Source organism: Schistosoma mansoni (genome assembly GCF_000237925.1).
Source record: "Schistosoma mansoni, WGS project CABG00000000 data, supercontig 0331, strain Puerto Rico, whole genome shotgun sequence".
NCBI classification, from domain to species: domain Eukaryota; kingdom Metazoa; phylum Platyhelminthes; class Trematoda; order Strigeidida; family Schistosomatidae; genus Schistosoma; species Schistosoma mansoni.
This window is the reverse complement of record NW_017386182.1, coordinates 19,908-40,633: the sequence shown is the minus strand read 5'-3', so window position 1 is coordinate 40,633 and position 20,726 is coordinate 19,908. Positions and strand designations below refer to the sequence as shown.

Sequence of the window (20,726 nt, the reverse complement as noted above, 5' to 3'; positions counted from 1 at the left end):
TTTGTTATGAATTTAAAAAAGGCCGTCGCCAATTTGTTATGATTTTATGCCTGACTTTTATCACGTGATTTATCCACCAATCGAAATACGTCTTATCCAATCTTAGCACTGAGTTAAACCAATGATGTCCGACCGGTATGAGCAGTATAGCGTCCTTATTGATCCTTTGTCCGCCTAGCCCTTCCAATTGAGTCCAGAACACCGATTACAACTTCCTCTATGCGAATCATTTATTTCAAACATATTCAGTTTATATACCAGACAGACAGACCGCATCAACACCATCAAATAGAAAACTATATTTGTACAAGATCAAGCCAAATGTGGCTGTGAACGTGGGGCACAGTAATATATAAACTGAATGTAATTTAGGAACAGTAATTCGTATAATAATACACAGATCAAAATGGAGCTCATAATAAGATGAATATACAGATTAAATCTAATCACTGAATAGTTATGCAATAAGAATATGTATAGAATAATAGTCCATTAATAGATCCCGGAAGTTACCCGTACTTATGTCTTCACTAGGACGTAACAAATTTCAGTCCATGAGGACGTGCATAACTAATTAGTTTTCTCGGTTAAAATGCTGTTGAAAAATCACATTTTTCCTTATTCGCTCTAGGGAATTGATCGCCATTCGACTCGTGATGGGAAAACACGTTCAGGTCTTATTGATGTGGACGTAATACGAGGTAAGTAGATGATTAATTGCATACTTGTGTTTTTTACTGTTTACTATACTGTTTCATTGAATATAGGTGTTACTGTTTCAGTATTCAAATCAATGATTTACAGGCTTGAAGTTTCTGGTTTCTTCTTGTACTTGCATAAATATCTTTTGCTCCCCAAATTACCAACGTCTGGCGTTGTTTAAGAGTTAAACCTGGGATTCTTGTTACGTCTCATTAAGTTTTTAAAGCTAGATGTATCGAAATATCGGTTGGTGTTTGTTATAACATTAATTTGGCCGTGATAACCCTTCTTGAAACCACTAGGACACTGTAAAACTAGTTTTCGTCTGAATTTCTGTAAAAACAATTGTATTCACCAAGGTCCACACGCCTGTAACAAGTCTCGAAGCAAATGATTTGCTCAGAATTTCGTTATTATTAGCAATCATAATATTAATATAACATACGAATATTCATCAATATCTAAATGAATAGTTTGACAGAGATCGGGCACCAAGTATATATATGACGTTTTTTGTAAAAATTATATTTCGCTGAAATCATGAACGGGTCAATATTAGACCACCATTGAGATTCTGGAAGGACTGGGAGGCCGTTTCGTTCTAGAGTGGTACTCCTCATCAGAGCGCGTCCACGATCCCCTCACGCGGGTTTGGAATCCAGGACCTTCAATATCACCCGCAAAGGCTTAACCTCTGGACCACTAAGCCGACATCCAACCGCGTTAATGTCGATCTTCAATCAATCCACGATATTGCGCGACCACTTTATTTAAAAAATATCAGCTATTGAAATTTAAATAACCCCAACATTTTTCCGGCAATCTTGTCTATTCTTTTTCATGGTGATGATCAAAATCAAACTGTCAAAACATATATAACCCTGTTTACATCATATTTGCCTTTACTTCGGATAGCTACTTTGAATGTTTTAACATCATAGTTACATGTTTGATGATCCTCATTTTATATACACATCGATATTTTAAAAACATATCAATTGCTACCACTGTTTTCGTTTTGTTACACAAAATGATTAGCGTGTCTTTGGTAGTAGGTAGAGACTTCACTTATTCATCAAATATTAACTATTTATAACATTAAGGTACACATATATTTATTCTTTTTCACATTGTGAACGTTTCACATTATTCACATATTACTAACTCATATTTCCCTACTTACTGAAACCAACATCTGATTATGACTAGATAAGCTTTTACTGTAGATTTAATTGTCAAACGTCATATATTCTTCGACAATTTTGCTTTGGATTATTACCCTGAAGAGGTACAGACAAGACTGCTAAATGAAATGTTGGAATTATTTAAATTTAAATCTAAGAGACTTCTTCAAATATCGATATAACTTGTTTGTCCCTGCTTAGAACGAAAATAATCCGGATTACAAACCATTATGTCGATATCGTTTAGTCACATTAGAACTTGATATGTTTTAAATAGTATAATAAAACAGATAGCAAAAAGGAGAAGGAAAAAATAGGTACAGACATGTTGAGTAGGCTCTCGAATAGTGAATGTATCTAAGCCTTTAGTAATGCTATTGCTACGTTGGACAGTTTGTAGTGTCTCATAATGATTCACAGATTTTTGATAGATGAATTTCACGAAATGATAAGATATTGAGTAGCCGTTTCTGTCAAGACCGAGTTACTTACCTAAATCCTTTAAATAACTAATATCAAAATACAAGATCACTAGCCAGAAAAATAAGTTCTTTTTGTAACAATGTGGCATACTTATAAACACAAATAGGTATCACTTAATAAAGAAGCGAGATAAAGATACGTTTTCGTGAGCTCCTCAATTTTTTAATGAGCTGAAGACCTGACTGCCAGTTTAAATTCATTTTCATATCGGGTACAATCGCTGACTACCGGACCTTTCCAACCATCGTGTTTCAGTTCATTTTTTTGTTTACAGATGCTTTTTTAAGTCCATATAGTTAATCTCAGAATTTTTATCTTAGCTTTTATCCAACCGTTTTTCAGGCTAATAGCTACTTTGTATATGCTAATTATTGCTTCAGTATATTGATTGAAGAATCTATGACTAGTCATTTTAATGAACTGAGTCAGTCTGTTATACAATCTGAGCATCATCCAATCGGTAGTTTATCAATGTTTTTAGTATTTGAGAGGTAGAACAACAATCTTTCTAAGTATTTGATTCTCTAGTCATTTACTACAATTATATAGATTCAACTAATTTCTACTACTCTTCCAGTCATCGGACTGATGTACGAAAGACCATTGTAGTTCGGAGGTTTTGTGTTTAAGTCAATAGTCTCAGTAATCAGGGGAAGTGGGTGTGCTGGAGTGATTGAATTGATCCTAATATATATGTGATTTCATTTGGTCGATTGTGCGCTTATGTATAATACAACCACAGTGTCGTTTTACATCAGTAAGAAATGGATTTTTCAATTGTTGTCTAAAGTGTAGGTTGTTCTCTTTTTCTATTTTAGTTTTGTACATAGAGATCGATTTTTCGTCATGATTTCGAAAACTTTTACCAGATCAACTTTTGTCTCTGTTAAGCGTTTTGTAATATCGTATTGATTCAAGCGTCTTCTTTTTGGGGGGATTTCCTTTGAACTGTCCTTCGGTGGCTAAGATATTTCTAACTTATAGGAACAGGGTCATTTAATTTGCCAGGGCTGGGAATCCGTTTGGCAAGGCGAAATATGCTTCTATTAGGCCCGACGTTCTTTAACCTGTCTCTCGATTATGAGGAGGCAACATCTATGGTGGTGCCGTTTATCCATGGAATACACTTTACTGGGACCATACTCTAACACAGTCGACATTCCTGTTGGTTTGTATTTACATCTCTTATACAACTGCGGCTACTAGAATATTGGTTGAACCGATAAATGTAAACGTATTTTGTACAGTTTGAGTTGTTATCAAATACGGCCCAGTTAAATCAAATAACTATCTTGCCGTAGTTTTCTTTAATATTCCTCACGAACATTACGATGTACTCTTCGGCTGAATGCAATCGGTTTTAGTTGTGTTCTTACTTGAACTATATTACCTTCCTAGTGTTTTATTGTACTAAGAAGTGTATCATAAATTAATAAAAATAGACGACGGGGGCGTATATAGCTTAGTCTTGTTATTTGAAAGTGTTGACAAAAGACAGTCTTCTAAATATATACTGTCATAATGAGAAACAGAAGGACTTCCAAATTCTTTCAGTCATCAATATGTAACTCAATAACAGAGATTAAAGTGATCGAAATCGTTAAACCATTCACTTATTTGAGAATTCACACTAGATTAATAAACCAGTCTGTGACTAGTGAAGTCTTGAAGTGGATATAAAAGGGTCACTCGGCTTTTATAAATCTATACTAATTGAATCACAGAGGGTTTATTCGACTACTAGTTCAATAAGGAGTATGGGATGTATCGTATTGCTTTACTACATGAATAAAGAACATAATTTTTCAAGGTAAAAGAAGTCAGTGTTTTAATATCTTATTTGTCGTTATCTTTGAAACAATCGTTTGGATGCGATGAGCCCTATGAGTCGTCATTGTTGTTAATGTTATGGTGAAGAAAAGTTAATTGACCGATTGGGTTGTAGATATTCTTGGACTGAATTCGTTAGAATTCCTGTCAAATTGGCTTACTACACTAGGTAGATTAGTATTTGCTTGATACAAGCCTCAGAATAATCAGACCTTGAAATTTCCCTAGGTCATACAATTTCTGGCTGTTTAGAAAGCCGTAGGTCGTTTTAGTTGAAGTCTACGGGACAACTGAAGATTGGAATTCATTCAATGGATCTGATCCATCCATTCTTTCTATCGTCAATAGTAATGTTAGGTGCCTTGCATTACATTTTTTCGTCCTTTCCTAAATTTTTTCTGTCTTAGCCTCACTATCTGTACGTTTGCGTCCCCATTATTATAATGGATTAAAGTAATTTGGTATTTGAAATTTTATATCATTATTTTCTCCAAGTATTTGGCTGACACCGTGTCTCAGGTCGATTAATGAAAAAAATGTCAAGATATCTTTTACCATAAATTATTCTGCGCAATAATACCTATGGCTTTTCTGTCTATCAAGTTTCTAAATAAATTATTGATCCGTACTAACCATACATTGAGGTCACTTGCAAGTTTTATTGTCTATACAAACAGTAACTTGTTAATACGTCACATTAATTTGCAGATTATTACTGTATTTACAGTGTCTAACCTCCTAACAAACTTCATTCATATACATCACTAATTGCAAGGTTGTAAGCTGTTGGAAACTTGCGGTTTGAAATTGAATGTATGCAGTTAAGCAGTAAAATCTAGGTGATAGGTTATGCTGTAAAATATGCGCTACATGTATTGTATAAAAACTAACGGCTATTCAACTAAGCGGGTTTAAATTTGTAGTCTAACGTTTATGTGAGTGTGTAAATGATTTAACTCCATTTCTTCATAAGTGATAAAGGTTATTTTCAAGCGTTTTTGGTTTTTAGAATCTGATAAATTATCACCCTTGGTCACCATTATATGGTATCAGGTCTCGTGATGACCATGTTACCTAAATTTTGGTACTACTAGATAAACTCTAATATTATTTTTTTTATAAATGTTTAAATATCTTTTATAAAGGTTCTGTTTTCGCCAAGGCTAAAACGGGGCATGGTTGGATGGCAGCTGTGCGTTGGGGCTTATTGCGCGTAGCATTCGCTCCATTTTACTGGAACTACTGGCGCAGTCATACATCCTTTCGTGTTGCTGTTTATATCATGGTTCACTTTTTTCTACAGTTCTTACAAGTAGTATTTTTCCTTCTGACGGACCCGCGGACCAGTAACGTTAGTCTCTTTTTTAATAATATTTTTTAACCTTTTTTACTGTTTGAACTAAAAATGCAAAGCTTATCAAAATTTTGGGTTTCATATGGTTTAGCTTTCAAATGCAAGACTTCTATTGATATAAGTGTGTTTAAACCATTTAGACGATTTTAGTTTTGTAATCACCCAGTTTAAATATAAGTATGTATCTAGGAGATAGACTCATTATTTTCCTTCGACTTTGAACATATTATGGTTCATTTATCCCCTGTCGATCAATTTCTTCGTATTGTTTCACCATAACATTTTATTTCTTTGTTGAACTTTCCATTCTAAACGTTAAGAAATTGTATCGTTTTAAAACATTTCATTATTGTCTGCGGTACTTCATCTCTTTGTCTTTTATATTTATCACCTGTGAAATAAACTGTTTTATAGTGCTAAATCATGTAAACTTTTCGTGGTTTATTAAACGCTCGCTTACTATCTTTTTTTTACATAAAACATTATTGTAGTTATAATAACTTTTGTGTTTTATGACTTCTGCGATGTTTTTAATGCCTCATTTATGTTTGTTTATCATCAAGTGGTGTTTTTAATTTACATAGAACCTTTATCCTTTGACATTACACGTTTTAAACAGCTGGGAAATTCAAGTGTTACTTTTACTTTTATCGCCACACGAAGTTCCGGAGTATTTATGTGCAAATATTTTACTGAAGTCTTATAAATATAACTGATACCTACGTCAAAGCTATCGTTGTACACGTACAAACATAGCAGTGTATATTATCCTTAAATATTGTTTCTTTGTTAATTATTTTGTTATCTGCAAATGAACGAATGCTGCAATACCATATTTTCATAAATCAACAGGTATAATGAGGAAACAACATAGACTTATTAATAATTGAAGTCGTAATATCACATGGTTCTGATAAATTTTATGTTCTCATTACACAATTTGAAGTCGTATTGATTTTCCAAATTTTGGGTTACTGGGTTGTATAACTTTTATAATACGCACATCTATGAATAAAAAATGGCTTCAACTATAAATTCAAGTTATTCGAAGAACGAAGTAAACATTTTTTAGTGGATCCAGTAAACTCATTTAAAGATAGCCTTTTGTATGATTAGTAAATTTAAAAGCCTATTTCAGCTTTATTTAGGAGATATTTTGTTTGGTTTCATGTATTGTCACATTTAAAGTGCTGCCCATTAATCCATCAGTCATAGATTAGTAGTTTTTATGCTAATTTTAAAGTTATGTACTAGCGAAAGCTTATAACAAGAAGCGGGTTAAAAATTAATATGTTTTCACTCTATACCTTTTTAATTAAGAAAATAGATTGCTTCTACCTTTATTCCCAGTCGAGGTGCAAGCTATGGTATGCATTCGAGTTCTGAGGCCTCATCCGTATCTGTGTAGATTAATATTTGGATTTGAGTACATGAAGTGAATATCGGTTACCCTTAGATAGCTTATGATTGTTCACTGAAAATATCAATAGCTTGTTGTTTACTACAAATAAAATCAGTCTAGTATTATGTTCCTCGGTTTTTAATCCAATCTATAACTTTTAAATCTATCGTCATTATTTATGATTGTTACGTCCCGAAGATAATTATGAATGTTAACTTTTGAGAACTATTTATGGATCAATACTATGTGTATATTTCCTATTGTATAATTGTTAAGTAACTAACTATATATATTCATGTTTCTTTCATTATAAGCCTTACTTTGACCCATGGACTGTTATTATACGACTTGCCGTTCTTGAGTTATCCCCATTCTATTAATTACTGCCTCCCACATTCACAGCCACATTTGACTAAATCTTGTACAAATGTTATTTTCTATTTCATGGTACGATGTGGTCAGTTTGATTGGTATATACACTCAGTATGTTTGAAATATGATGATTCATACTGCAGAGGCTGAGATTGGTGTTCTGAACTTAACTGGCTGGGCTAGGCAGAAAGCAGGACCGACAAGTACTCTAGACTGCTCATACGGGTTTCGTGTGTTCTTGGTTCGATCGATAATTCACTGCTCTCTAATTGGCGACATCTTCACGTCATATATTAAACAGGGCACGCAGACACAAGATATAACAATCATCAATAAATAACTTTTCTAATAAGTTAATAAACCTTAAACTGTGTTTCCCGACCTTTTTTGGTGTTCATTAATCATAATTCCGGTTTTTTTGTTTCAGAGCTCTCAGGATGATTTACTCCTTCCTTGCTTATTGGCTATTTGTCTGGGTATTCTCCATGCACATATTACTGCTCCGCATGGAAAAACTGGTTTATATTCGTCTTTTATAGATAACCCAATGACCAATCAATCTTTCAAAGATATTGGTGACCATGGCTTGAATTCAAATTGTTGTCAATACAATCCGGACAATTTAGTAAATAATAAATTTAGTGATATACAGAGTGCTATAAACAGACATGATGAATATGACAATTCATCTTGGTTTCCTATACAGTCAACTATTTCAGAGCATCACAAATTTCCAACCAATATGTGAGTTCTGTAGTAATGTGTATTGAATAATAATGCATTGATTTATATCAGGCAGCATTCAATCCCGAACACTTATTATTTTCCAAATAAGAGATTCTAATCAAGTATGGTACTTTTCGTGGTATTCATATTATCTCTTATACAGGTGAAGATTGGATGTTAATTTACAATTTAATTATTTCCAATTATTACCTCTTGTGTACTATGTTTAGACATTTTGAAATGTGTAATCATATCCTATTTCGGTAAGAAGCAATACGCTTTCCTAAGTTAAAAATTCAGTACAGTATCCCTAAAAGTATCGTTCTAAAGGATTTTCCGGTTTCATGCTTAAGTTTTCATACAACTTTATATTTAAGTAAGTCATTGTTTATTTTCAAAGTGCAAGCTTGAAATTTTTTTCCCCAGCATTTTTGTTTAAGTTCTATGTAGTTTTTAAAGTCGACATTCACTAAATTTTCGTACAAGAAATTTATATTTCTTTGAAAAAAAATACTTTCAAGAAGATTGAGTAGGTTCTATAGAAAACTAAGAATACCTATTGTATTAATTGACAACAAGTGAAAATTCAGCGATTGATCTTAAACAGAGAGAACTAATCACTGAATATTATCAAGGTTTGACTCTACAGTTTAAGACAGATTAAACATCGGGCAGATCGTTGATAGTAAAATAATCATGTACTTATGATATCCCAATTAGTAGAAGTTAAAGTTCCTAACGTTTCGTGATCTAGTTTCGGTCCGCTTCTACAGATAGTAAATTAGTAACCGAATTAAACTAACACAAGTTGAGACAGTAGAGAAGAACAAAGAAGAATATTTAATCCAATCAAAATCAAAACAGGTCTGTCTATGGAAATCTCACATCATTCTTGATGAAGGTAATTCTATATGAGAGCACCACGTGCATTTGTGTGTATGCGAGTGAGTGTACAAAATATGAAGAAATAGAACTAAAGTTTGGGTGTGTGTGTGTTAATAATGTAAGAAATGAATGGAATATGGTTGTTTGGATAAACAGTTTAAGTTGGATGAATTGTCTGTCCTTCCTTTCTACTATGACCAGAGAGGTGTTTCGTCTTTCATAGTTAGAAAAACCTTTTTGAATTATTTTTAATATTTTTTTACATCGATTCGATCGTTTTCGAATATAGTATGTGCTGTAATCTCCGATTTTATTTGTTTGGATTCAGGGAGATTTCCACCATAAATCGACCAAGAATGATGTGAGATTTCCATAGACAGACCTGTTTTGATTTTGATTGAATTAAATATTCTTCTTTGTTCTTCTCTACTGTCTCAACTTGTGTTAGTTTAATTCGGTTACTAATTTACTATCTGTAGAAGCGGACCGAAACTAGATCACGAAACGTTAGGAACTTTAACTTCTACTAATTGGGATATCATAAGTATATGATTATTTTATTATTAATAACAATTTTACTTTTTACATCTTCAAGTGCTTCACCCAGTTCTTAGTGAATACGGCTGCTTAGCTTTGGTTTTTGTCTTCGTTGCAATCAACCAGTGGTAAATATTCCCAGCCTGTTGATTTTGTTTATTCAAAGAGTTTCCATCGCGGAATATTTGTTGTTATTTGCATTTCAGTATCCAGAGCCCTAATTTCGTACTTTTCAGTAACGAAAAGTTTAGAAACCTACCCCATAAATCTGGTTCCTTTGAGGTATACTCTCTTCAAGAGAATATAATTCACACTCTATCTAACATGTCTTTAATTCCTAGAATACTCGTCAATAGTGTTGGAACGTTTCTCAGTTTTTGAGTGTATATTGTCAAATGATATGGATTTTCGGTTTTTGCAAACTAGATGAACTAACTTTCGCTCAGTTTTTCATAGGTTCACTATCCATCGTTAAACACTTTAAGCTTGTGATGTGTACAAATTTTTATGTGGAACACTCTCGTTTTATTATTTACAATCATTGCGATATTAAATCTGACCAAATATAAGGATTTAACATTTATTTGTGTATATAAACTGGCTTTAGTTACTCAGCGAATCATCAGTCAAAAAACGCACCAAATCCCAACAAAGAACCTATAAACAGTACTTCAGAACAATGTGGACATTCAAGTAGTGGTCGTTTCGAATGTTTCAAAACCTCTCAGTTAGTGGACAGAAATTACGCAAAAGCACAACGGAATATAAACTGGAGACCAGGTGAGATGAAACCGAAAAGGCCACTAACTTCGTCCTATAAGTTTTTAAAGACTCATCTCGACACTGATTATCAAGATGACTATTCTGATCTATACGGTCCAGGTGATGATACCCAACATGAATTAAATATCTCGGATGTTACTCATGGAACAGATGGCCCACAGACTCCATGTACGTTGGATGAAGAATGTGGACGAACTAAACTTCTGCATAATTCGCAGGTATTAGAGCATAGGTCGAGAGTAGTTCGAAGACGCAGACGTCAAAATAGTTACAATTCAAAGCTTGGTAACTTAAGTCGTGGACACGATGCAGACGTAGAAGAGAGCGAAGGTGAACTTGTAACTGTCCCATCTAGAAAAGATATTGGGGAGATTGGTTTCGGTGATCAAATTGTGGATGGTTTCAATCTTGATTTTATTCACCAGTTACAATTAAAAGGAGGTGGTTCTGATCACCATTTTGGGTCTTCTAATTCAGATATAAATCCAGATTCCACAGTTCTACCTAAGAGAAAACAAGTATCTGAATCTCCACTCGATTCTTCAAATTTGCATACGTCTGCCAAATTATCAAATACTCTGGGTGATTTTTCAGCCGTAAGCCTTTTATTCTTCGTAAAACTTATTTCTTAGTGTGAGTTAATAACTATTTAACGTCAGAACTTTCGTCAATAATGCAAAATAATTTAAGTTTGATTCTCAAGTATGGCAGAATGATTAACTGAACAGTAACATATTTCATACCTAGATTTAAAGACTGGATCGTATGCTGCCTGCCTATAATATAACTCACCAGATTTAGGTTCATATTAATCAGTCAGTCATAAGAAACGGAGAACATGGCACATATGTGTATTAGTTTAAGTCACCACTCCACATTGGTGTAGCAAGCTGAAATTACCGAGACAAATGCTAGACAGTTAGGCGTTGTCATAGTATCGCTAGTTGTATAAAAAGACAGTGAATTTATATAATAAAAAGTGAGGTAATTTTAAAAACTCAGGAACTTATAGAAGATGAAAAGGAAATGCCTGTAGAGCATTGGGATAGATTCTGAGCTCTATCATCCATCTCCAACAGTAATCGCGTGGGTCTCAACCTTATTTTCGATCCAATATATTTGATTTGAATGTCAGTAATACTAATCAGCTGCCTAAACCCGAAATAGGTGAATAGTGGCTTAAAGCATATAACCCACTCGTCGGGTGTTCTAATAACTAAGGCTTTGCAGATTCTAAGTTTCAGTTATACATACTTTTACCTACTTTTTCTAATTTCGCCTTTTACCCCTCGTAAAGGAGCATAGGCCACTCACCAGCATTCTCCATCCAACTCTGTCTTGGACAACCCTTTCCATTTGTTTTCAGTTGCTATTCATCTTATTCTTATCTGCTCCCAACATAGCAATTATGGAGGCTACTACACTGACAGATATCCATCTGCAAAACAGACCTAAATCCTACATAAAGTATTGTCACTAAATATAGCACACTGAATAAAATTATTTTGAGTTTAATTTTTGTCAATGAATAATAAGAAGTGGTGAACTGCTGAATATGAGGCAGAACTAAACTGTTGGTTTATCTTTGTTTGGTCCCACCCAGCCATGCTAATCTTCTACTACTTACCGACGTCGAATACAAGACCTACACACCCCTAGAAGTGACTACTACTTACTTACATACTCCTGTCACCCCTCTTGGAGGAGCATAGGCTACAAACCAGCTCTCTCCATCCAACCTTGTTCTGGGCAATCCTTTCCAGTTCTTTCCAGTTTCTGTTCATCCTATTATTATCTGCTTCAATTTGCCGACGTAATGTGTTCTTTGGCCTTCCTCTTTCTCGTTTCCCTTCAGGATGTGAACTTAGCGTTTGCTTCGTGATGCAGTTTGACGATTTCCTTAATGTGTGTCCTATCCACTTCCAACGTCTTTTCCTCTTTAGCTGGAATCTGATTTGTCCTCTCCCACAGTAGGATGTTGCTGATGGTATCCGACCAATGGATGTCGAGTATCTTACGTAGATCATTGTTTATAAATATTTCTACCTTTTTGATAATGGTTGTAATAGTTCTCCACTTTTCAGCTCCGTATAGTAGGACTGTCTTGACGTTTGTATTGATATTGGTTGATAGTTGTTTTGAGTTTCATATGTTCTTCAATTGTAGGAATGCTGTTGTTGCTTTGCCAATCCTCGCTTTTACGTCTGCATCAGATCCTCCAAGTTTATCGATGATACTGACCAGATAGGTGAAACTCTCCACCTCTTTCAGAGTTTTTCCATCAAGTGTGATTGGGTTGGTGTTCTCTGTGTTATATTTGCGGATCTTGCTTTTCCCTTGTGCATGTTGAAGCCTATTGATGCAGAGGCTGCTGCTACAGTGGTTGTCTTGACCTGCACTTTTTGATGTGCATGGGATAGAAGGATCAGATCATCTGCGAAGTCTAAATCGCCTAGTTGCATCCAACCTATCCATTTTATGCTATGTTTCCTGTAAGATGTGGAGGTCTTCATAATCCAGTCAACCAGCAGAAGAAAGAGGGAGGGGAAGAGTAAGCAGCCTTGTCTGACTTCGGTCCTTACTTGGGATGCGTCTGTCAACTGTCCTCCAGGCACCACTTTGGATTGTAGTCAGTCGTTTGAATTGCGGATGATGTTGACGATTTTCCCAGGTACACCATTGTGCCGAAGAAGGTTCTATTAGATTTTTCTATCCACATTGTCGAATGATATCTCATAGTCAAGGGATTTGATGTATAGTGACGAGCTCCATTCAATTGATTGTTCAACGATGATCCGTTGTGTCGCGACTTGGTCTGTGCACGACCGGTCCTTACGGAATCCGGTCTGTTGATCTCGCAGTCCTTGAAGTCACTAGCTTGTAATCTGAGCCATGTTTGTAGATGCAGACTACTTGGTTGGAGTCCGTGTGACTATCGTAACCAATGGTTGGAGACTCTGTGTGACATGGCTCAAAATTGATCACAATGGCGTCGGTGTATACACTCTCTGTCTTCCCTTAAACCGTGAGATTAAAATTGCTTCATATCTTTCATTCTTCCTGTACTATATCCTTATATACAATCTTTCTTTGATATATTACCACCGTTGAGTTAACTACTTCTATGAATTCGGTGTTGATCTTGTTGTGCTAATGAGATATGGCAACTTAGACCGATGCATATATGCTCCTGGTCCTACTTTGTAGCTGACTGACTGTTGATCTTGAAGTTGGGCATCTACTGAGTATTTCATCCGGTTTAGCAACATTCTGTTGAAAACGTTTCCTGGTACTGACAGTAGTGTGATGCCTCTGTATTTCCCGCACTTGTTCATATATATATATATATATATATATATATATATATATATACATATATATATATATATCATAGTTTTAAAAATTCAAACATATTAGAATGGTGGTCAGGTCAAAAGTTACCTACCACAGTGAACTATCATTATTCATCCTCCTGCATAAAAACATTTAAAGAATCCATTATCTATGATATTATTCTGAATCATTGTCTAACAAAACTAAAAAGTAACTTCTAAAAGCATGGAGTCTGTCTAGATATTATTTAAATGTTCTTATGATCCGTCTTTTTATCTAGTCAGAAAATGTACGGCTTTAGATTTTTTCCATAAATTCGAAAATCCGAAGTGTTTTTCTTACTCTGGTAGTTCTAGTATTTTCTATTAAATACCAAACGCATCTCCGAAACTTATATTTTCCTTATTTATGTATGTTAGGCAAAACGTCAACATTCACATGTACTTATGTTTATAGGTATCTACTTTTATAAACCGTTATTATTTCGTGAGATATCCAGATGAATTCAAAACCGCTACAACTTCGCCGAGCGAAACTATACATTTTAGATTGGATGGCTGTTAGGTAGACTGGAAACCAACCAATGGTAGCGGGTTTTCATGTTGAATCCATTGCGAAAGGAGATATGTTCAGTAGAGAACTGTTTCAATTGAGTGTTATAATACTGTAGGAAGTCTACTAGAAACATGATAATTAGTTTTAATTTATAAAGACATTCAGTTCCTGCATTCTTATTAACTAAAGTATATATATATATATATATATATATATATATATACATATATGCTGTACTAAATTCTTTACAATAGTGCTCTGTTTGATACATTCATTAACTCATGGTTTGTTCAATGAATGTTAAGTTCTAATGACTTTTTAGCTTCGTTTTTTTGCAAATAAGATGACCTTTTAAGTTCATTTCATTCCACTGTCCCTCAACACTCATATTATATGATCTGTTGAATTGGTTTACGATTCCAAGATGTTAAATAAGCTGATATCATTATGTGTCCTCGTGCTCAGTTTTAGTATGTTAATTAATGTCTTATTGCAGATCTTAAAGATTGTTATTGACTATCCTAGGTGGCTATAACTATTAATATTTTTCAAATCCAAGAATGTAAGTTTATGTGCGACCTTTTTACAGCTTATGTAACCCCAAGTACAGTATCCCAAGTATAGTTTTATTTATTTTGGGTGAATCTAAAAAAGGTTCTTCCATGTTTTTTCAGTGTTACGTAGTTGGAGGTAGTCGGGAGGAGACGTTGAGTCTAGGTTTCATGTTATTTACCACTCGTCAGCGAGGCGTGTCTGGAATCTGGAGCGATTTAATACTTCCTGTGGTGTTGGGACGTGCGTCACCCAGCTTCACGGTCTGAGCTGCTACAGAGTTATTCGAGCTGCCACTGACTTCTTATGGCAATGAGATACTTACTATTGATTGTTTACTGAGTGATGCCCATTGTCATGTTTGCCTAACCCTTAAGTGCTAATCAAACTCTATTGATCTAGTTGTTTAGACTAGTGATTACACTGAAATTTAGTCGATAGAATCCGACCAGTACTTAAGGACTAGACCAATCAACTATGGACCTGGTAATTAGAATGATTCATGAGAAAGTTTCTATGATGATTAGAATCTTTATTTTAAAATCTCTATCAATTCCGCTAAAAGATTGTTGTTATGTGTCGTCTAGTTTATGTTTATATTTTTCACTCTAGTTGATAACATGAAGACATTACTTATTTATTTCAGCAGTCCTGTTCACACAATTTCATAAAACATTCAGGTTAATAAACAGTTGAATACTGTTTTCATCCTTTTAAATTTTCTTTCATTTCAGAATACTGAGTCTTCAAATAAAGTAGGTGTTTTGAAAACACAATCAACCAGTGATTCTCCTATCCCACTGAAGACCGATCAATTCACTGAACTTGAATGTCTTCCACCTCATTTGTCTCATATTTCTTCTTTAAGTAGTTCATTTGATTCTTTTGTTGGATCTAGTCGCCGTTCATTAAAACGTTCGTTGTCAATGAGCTTTCCTGTGCACAGTAAAAATACTACGACTAATGTATTTCTAATGTTGAAAAAGTCATTCTCTGATGGGTTATTAAATTGTTTAATGAACTTTCATTCGTCACAGTGTCGTTTATTTGGTAATGAATTACCCTACGCATTGAAGTCACCATTTCAACAAAAGAGAGATTTTCAATCCAACTACAATAATACGAATGACCAGGCTAGAGAAGTTTTAAAGTTATGTTCAAATCGACGAAATCGTTTGAGCAGTGAAAATATTTCATATCGTAAAATATCATTGTCATCACATTCTTCGGGAGCTGCAGAGTCTTCCACTAATTCTGCTCGATCTTTCAGTTCTGTGAGAAAGTTTCCAAAAGGAAATGGTCGCATTTTTGGTAAATGTTCATGATTTCTTCATAATCTTTTTAAAAATATTGTGCAACCTGAGAAATAAGGTTATTACATGTTACCTCTAGTTTTATGGTTCCTTTCCGAATGGGGCTTATTCACTGTTTTTGATTTCACACTTTTACTATCAGAAATATCGAAGTAATGAGTTATACAACATTATATTCATATTCACTTCAATCAAGCTATATTGTGGAATTTGTGTATTTACAATTAAGATTAATTTGTGTTGTTTATATGATCTGATATTTACGAATTATTACTCAGTATTCTCCACAATCGTCTCTTAACCACTAGGTCACGAGGTAAAATCTATTGTTTACTACATCTAGGTACAGTTTCAATGGTATCATTGGCTTTCACAAACATACATTAGTAGCATGTTGTATCTTTAATTGTTTTCTACGAACATTTAATTTAAAACTATCAATGTTAGTTACCATATTAAAGTTACTAATTATAATTTGTCTATTCGTTTTATTAATGTTTAGTATAGTGTATGTCAAATGTTACATGCACATGATTATCTAACTGTGATTATTATTATTGTCATTATTATTAATAATATTATTGTCATCATCATCAACATGTGTACTAGAAATCTCAAAATTTTCGGAAGTAAAAGTCATAAATGTGTACCTCTATTGCTTATTAATTAATTTTACATTGATCAAGATGAGTAATTTGCTGATAATAATAATTTTATGTTGTCTTAGAAGATTTCAGTTAATAATCTCAGTTGGATACTTTGCTAAAGTATTCTCAACTGATTTTTAGGTGAGCGTTTTATACTGAGCAGAACTATATTTGAGACTTCGTTACATAATATTTTTATATGTATATTTCTCTATTAAGGCCGTACATACATTTTTTCAATTTACTACACCACATTAACATAGCGAAATGAAAAAGTAGAATAAGTATTAACAGTAAAAGTTATAGTATTAACAATATAATTCGAGAAGAAAATATACATTCGTGTAATCAAAAAAAGAATATATGATAGTTTAGAAACTTACGTACTAACGGAAGATAAAGAATGGGTGCATCTAGGTCATCGATAACGATGTTAACCTATGTCACCCAAAGTGTATAATCGTTGGTTGCGAAATTCACGCGAAACCTTTAGTCTTGACCTATGTATATGGTTCAATCTAACCATCACTATCTTCATGCATCGATGCCACGTTTAATTGTTATATATATATATCCTGATCAGTATAACAGGTTATTGTTGTTCACTTATTTAATCTAGGTTGAATGGATGTTCTTACTGACTGTACCACTTTCTAATTCTGTATTGTGATTTTCAGAACTGGAATCCGTACATGATGTTGGTGCAGAACTGACAGCCAATCCGAAATGGTACTGATAATATTGATTGTATTGTTAACTTCATAAAAGTTACACTTTGTTTATTTTGAGTGTTATTTAAAATAAATATATGTGTTTATATCAATATCCACCTGTGTATGTTTAAATATTTCGTTATTTGGAGTGTATTCATCTTATCATTTGTCGTTAATCAATTATACGTGGTAAACATTAGTTATTGAAACGTGATTAAAAAAATAGCTTAAAGTAAGTCTTGATAATCAGACCGATTTAACGTTGAATCACATAAAAAAAGAATCAGTTGAATTGATTTTTTTTAAAAATCTTTGAGGTTAAACCATTCTCGCTTGAGGTTGATATTTTCACGACCTGTCAAAAACACTCTACAAACTATTCATATTATTTATGAAGTCATAAAACGTTTTTCTCGGTCGTTCGGGTCAGTTTTTATATGTTACCTAAATGTTTAACCATAATCATATTCAGTCTCAATTCTCCACGTCAAGTAGTCTGTACCCATATCTGTTACCACCAATTTGTGTAATAAATTTACTTCTGACATTTAGATTGACAAAGTGTTCCGCTTATTTCAGCTTCTCTTGTGATAACGAAAGTGACTACAAAAAATGTTTTGATGCTAATGGATAAGAATTGAATAGCACCTAATGAAACGTGTTATATATCATGTTGTTAACATCAATATCAACAAATTACTAGTGAACTGAGCCATATATATCTGCTTACGGTTGAATTATCTTCATATTTTATCACTGACAAACGAATAAATGAAATGTTTAGTTGAGTTTTAACTAAGGATCCTACCCTGTCAGTTACAACAGAATTATCATTTGAGGCAACTGTTCATTCAAATGAATCAGAATAGTGAGAACATGATTTTTCATATCTCTCAGTCGTCTAAATATGCTGAAGATATTTTGTGTATTAAAGGGGCAAAAAATTAACTACATGATAAAATAGTATGATGTTGTAAGTAGGTAATGCATAATAACTGTCTTTTCCAAGTGCATTATTTTATTATATGTATTATGTAGTTTTAAAAACAAGTGACAATCATCATATTGTTATATGCTGTATAATGGTGCTAATTAAAATACTATCATATTGTTTTCGAGAATATAATCTAAATATTTGTAATTGTATGGTATAAGCATGCGTCATCTGTGTATTTCTCTTAGTTCTTCGTATATTTGATTGTAAAATATAATAAATCACAAGACAAATAGCCTCAGTAGTAGTAAGTATCGCGCCAAATGCCTAAATATTTTTATGCATTTGACATAATAGCATAAAACAGCAATACATATTTTATATATTGAACTGCAGTTATAACTAAGACCTGATTTTATTCACTTGTAATTTGAGTATGCTCAATAATGCTTTTGAGTTTGTCAACTGTATGGTAACAATCCTTGTTGAAATTGAAAATCCCACATTCAACAATGAGTTTAGTGAAATCGAGCTATTGAAAAGTTCCACATTTCCGTGAAACAACTTTCGGTTGCTATTTGGTTAAACATGATTTGTGACACTTGATTTATGTTTAAATCTATACCTAAATCTACAAAGTAGACTTTCTACTTCTTTTGTAATATGTTTACAGAATATTTAGCAATATTTACTTGTGTACGCATAAGATTATTTTCTAATATATGTTTAGAAGTTAAAAAATGTAAATCATTCGACATGAACTTGATTTCTGAAGTAATATTCTAGTCACTGTGTAACTCACTCTTGTGTTTAATTGTGCAGAATTTAAGTTATACTTTGTCAAAACGTTTGATAAAACAGTTATTCAATAGTTTTTGGTTTTTATTGATTTGCTATCTTATTTTAATCAGTGAATAAGCTATTTTGTCATATTAGTTAAGTCTTAGGTCATCTTACTTCAGTCTGCCTTTATTAATGGAAGCTGGTCGTCAAATTCTGCAAAATACGTTGTATTGAATGTATAAACTAGTGAAACTGAGTTCTTTTTTATTGGTTACAAAGATGAATTATTCAAAAGTTGACTAATATTCTCTTTTATCAACTTTATTTTATTGTTATCAAAAGTGGTCGTTCTAGTGTTGACAAACACTTGGACAAGAAGATATATTCTAGTTACACTGATATATTTAAATCCCAACTGATTGAAGACATGAAATCTACTGTCCAACCAGTTGAGTTATCTAAAGAATTCCAGAAGGTATGCAACTTATACTGATCAATTTTTCCCTCATTTGTGTCTTATTCCCATCAGTAAATGTATTGATTTTGTCTGCTAAAGTTTCTGGAAAATATTTATTAGTCGACATTTGTTTCATTTAGTCACTTTCTAACATTCCGACCCGTAGTTTTAAAAATTATTTAGAAGCTTAACTTAGTTGTTCTCTATCCTTACTAAACTAAATGTCTAGAAGTTAGCTTGTTATGGTATCATAAATGTCAATTTCAAGCTTCAATCTCTATCTTGTAAAGTTCTTTCGTAGTCATGAGAGAAATGTTAGCAACCCTGTTATTCAAACTGTCACAGTTCAGAAGCGAACTCAAAGACATTTCTATTGAAATAATTTATGTGAGAGGTTTTAGTTCCACCTACTAATAATTAAAACGAAGAATAGATTTTACCAATTATGATAAAGTGAGAAATGCATGGGTATTGCTTGATGCAACTAGTTCCGTAGTGAGTCTTCAACTCATGCTGTAAGTAAAAATATTACACACACCAGATGAGCTACTTCGACGCATGTCGTTTTGTTAAAGTAAAACCAAGCACGGCATATCGAAAAATGGTATCTGTCCATGAAACTGTTAATGATTTAATTGGACTGTGTTGGTAAGTTCAGATTACTTGCCCGATTTTTATAGCTAAAGGTTAGAGATGGGTAACGTGACTCAGACTCGCTCTCAATGGCACAGATACATTTACTCTTAGTCCTCTCTTGATAACTAAGTTTCTAAACCAACTTGTATTCTTTTTGGATTACACAAATTTATATTTTCTTAAATCGTATTGTTAGTACTAATCTTTTCTGCTACCACTAATACTGTAACTGCTGATTTGATTGATGTGCTTTTGACGGTCAGTCACATTGAGAAGCGGATTTCATGTACCCAGGCTTAAGTTTTTCGACAGGATTTGAAGATTCAGAAAGGATACATACAATTATTTCATTTTAGCAGATCCTGATTGATATACATCTCTTTCGGGATATAATTATTTTAAGTCTATGTTCTTGTTCATTACTTTTCAAGATTTAGAGTTTTTATAGTGAAGAGTACTTCTTAACAATCTGTGGAAATAAAATGATATATTAGAATGATTCAGGTTCAAAAGAAATTTAATCTGCACAGATCCTAAATATGTCG

The 20,726-nt window shown here is 33.3% G+C and overlaps 1 protein-coding gene across 1 annotated transcript in view; it reads left to right on the top strand.

Annotated features, from left to right (window-relative positions):
- Positions 1-5,351: 5,351 nt before the first annotated feature.
- Smp_199560 (putative homeodomain transcription factor (phtf)) overlaps positions 5,352-20,726 on the top strand; it is a gene marked incomplete at its 3' end in the record, with an annotated part of 34,082 nt that continues 18,707 nt past the window's right edge. Inside the window, exons 1-6 of the mRNA XM_018789230.1 lie at positions 5,352-5,550; positions 7,755-8,071; positions 10,083-10,854; positions 15,433-16,009; positions 17,336-17,387; positions 19,431-19,563. Of these exons, the coding sequence (XP_018644716.1) occupies positions 5,482-5,550; positions 7,755-8,071; positions 10,083-10,854; positions 15,433-16,009; positions 17,336-17,387; positions 19,431-19,563 (1,920 nt within the window). The 5' untranslated portion in view covers positions 5,352-5,481. The remainder of the gene's footprint in view (positions 5,551-7,754; positions 8,072-10,082; positions 10,855-15,432; positions 16,010-17,335; positions 17,388-19,430; positions 19,564-20,726) is intronic.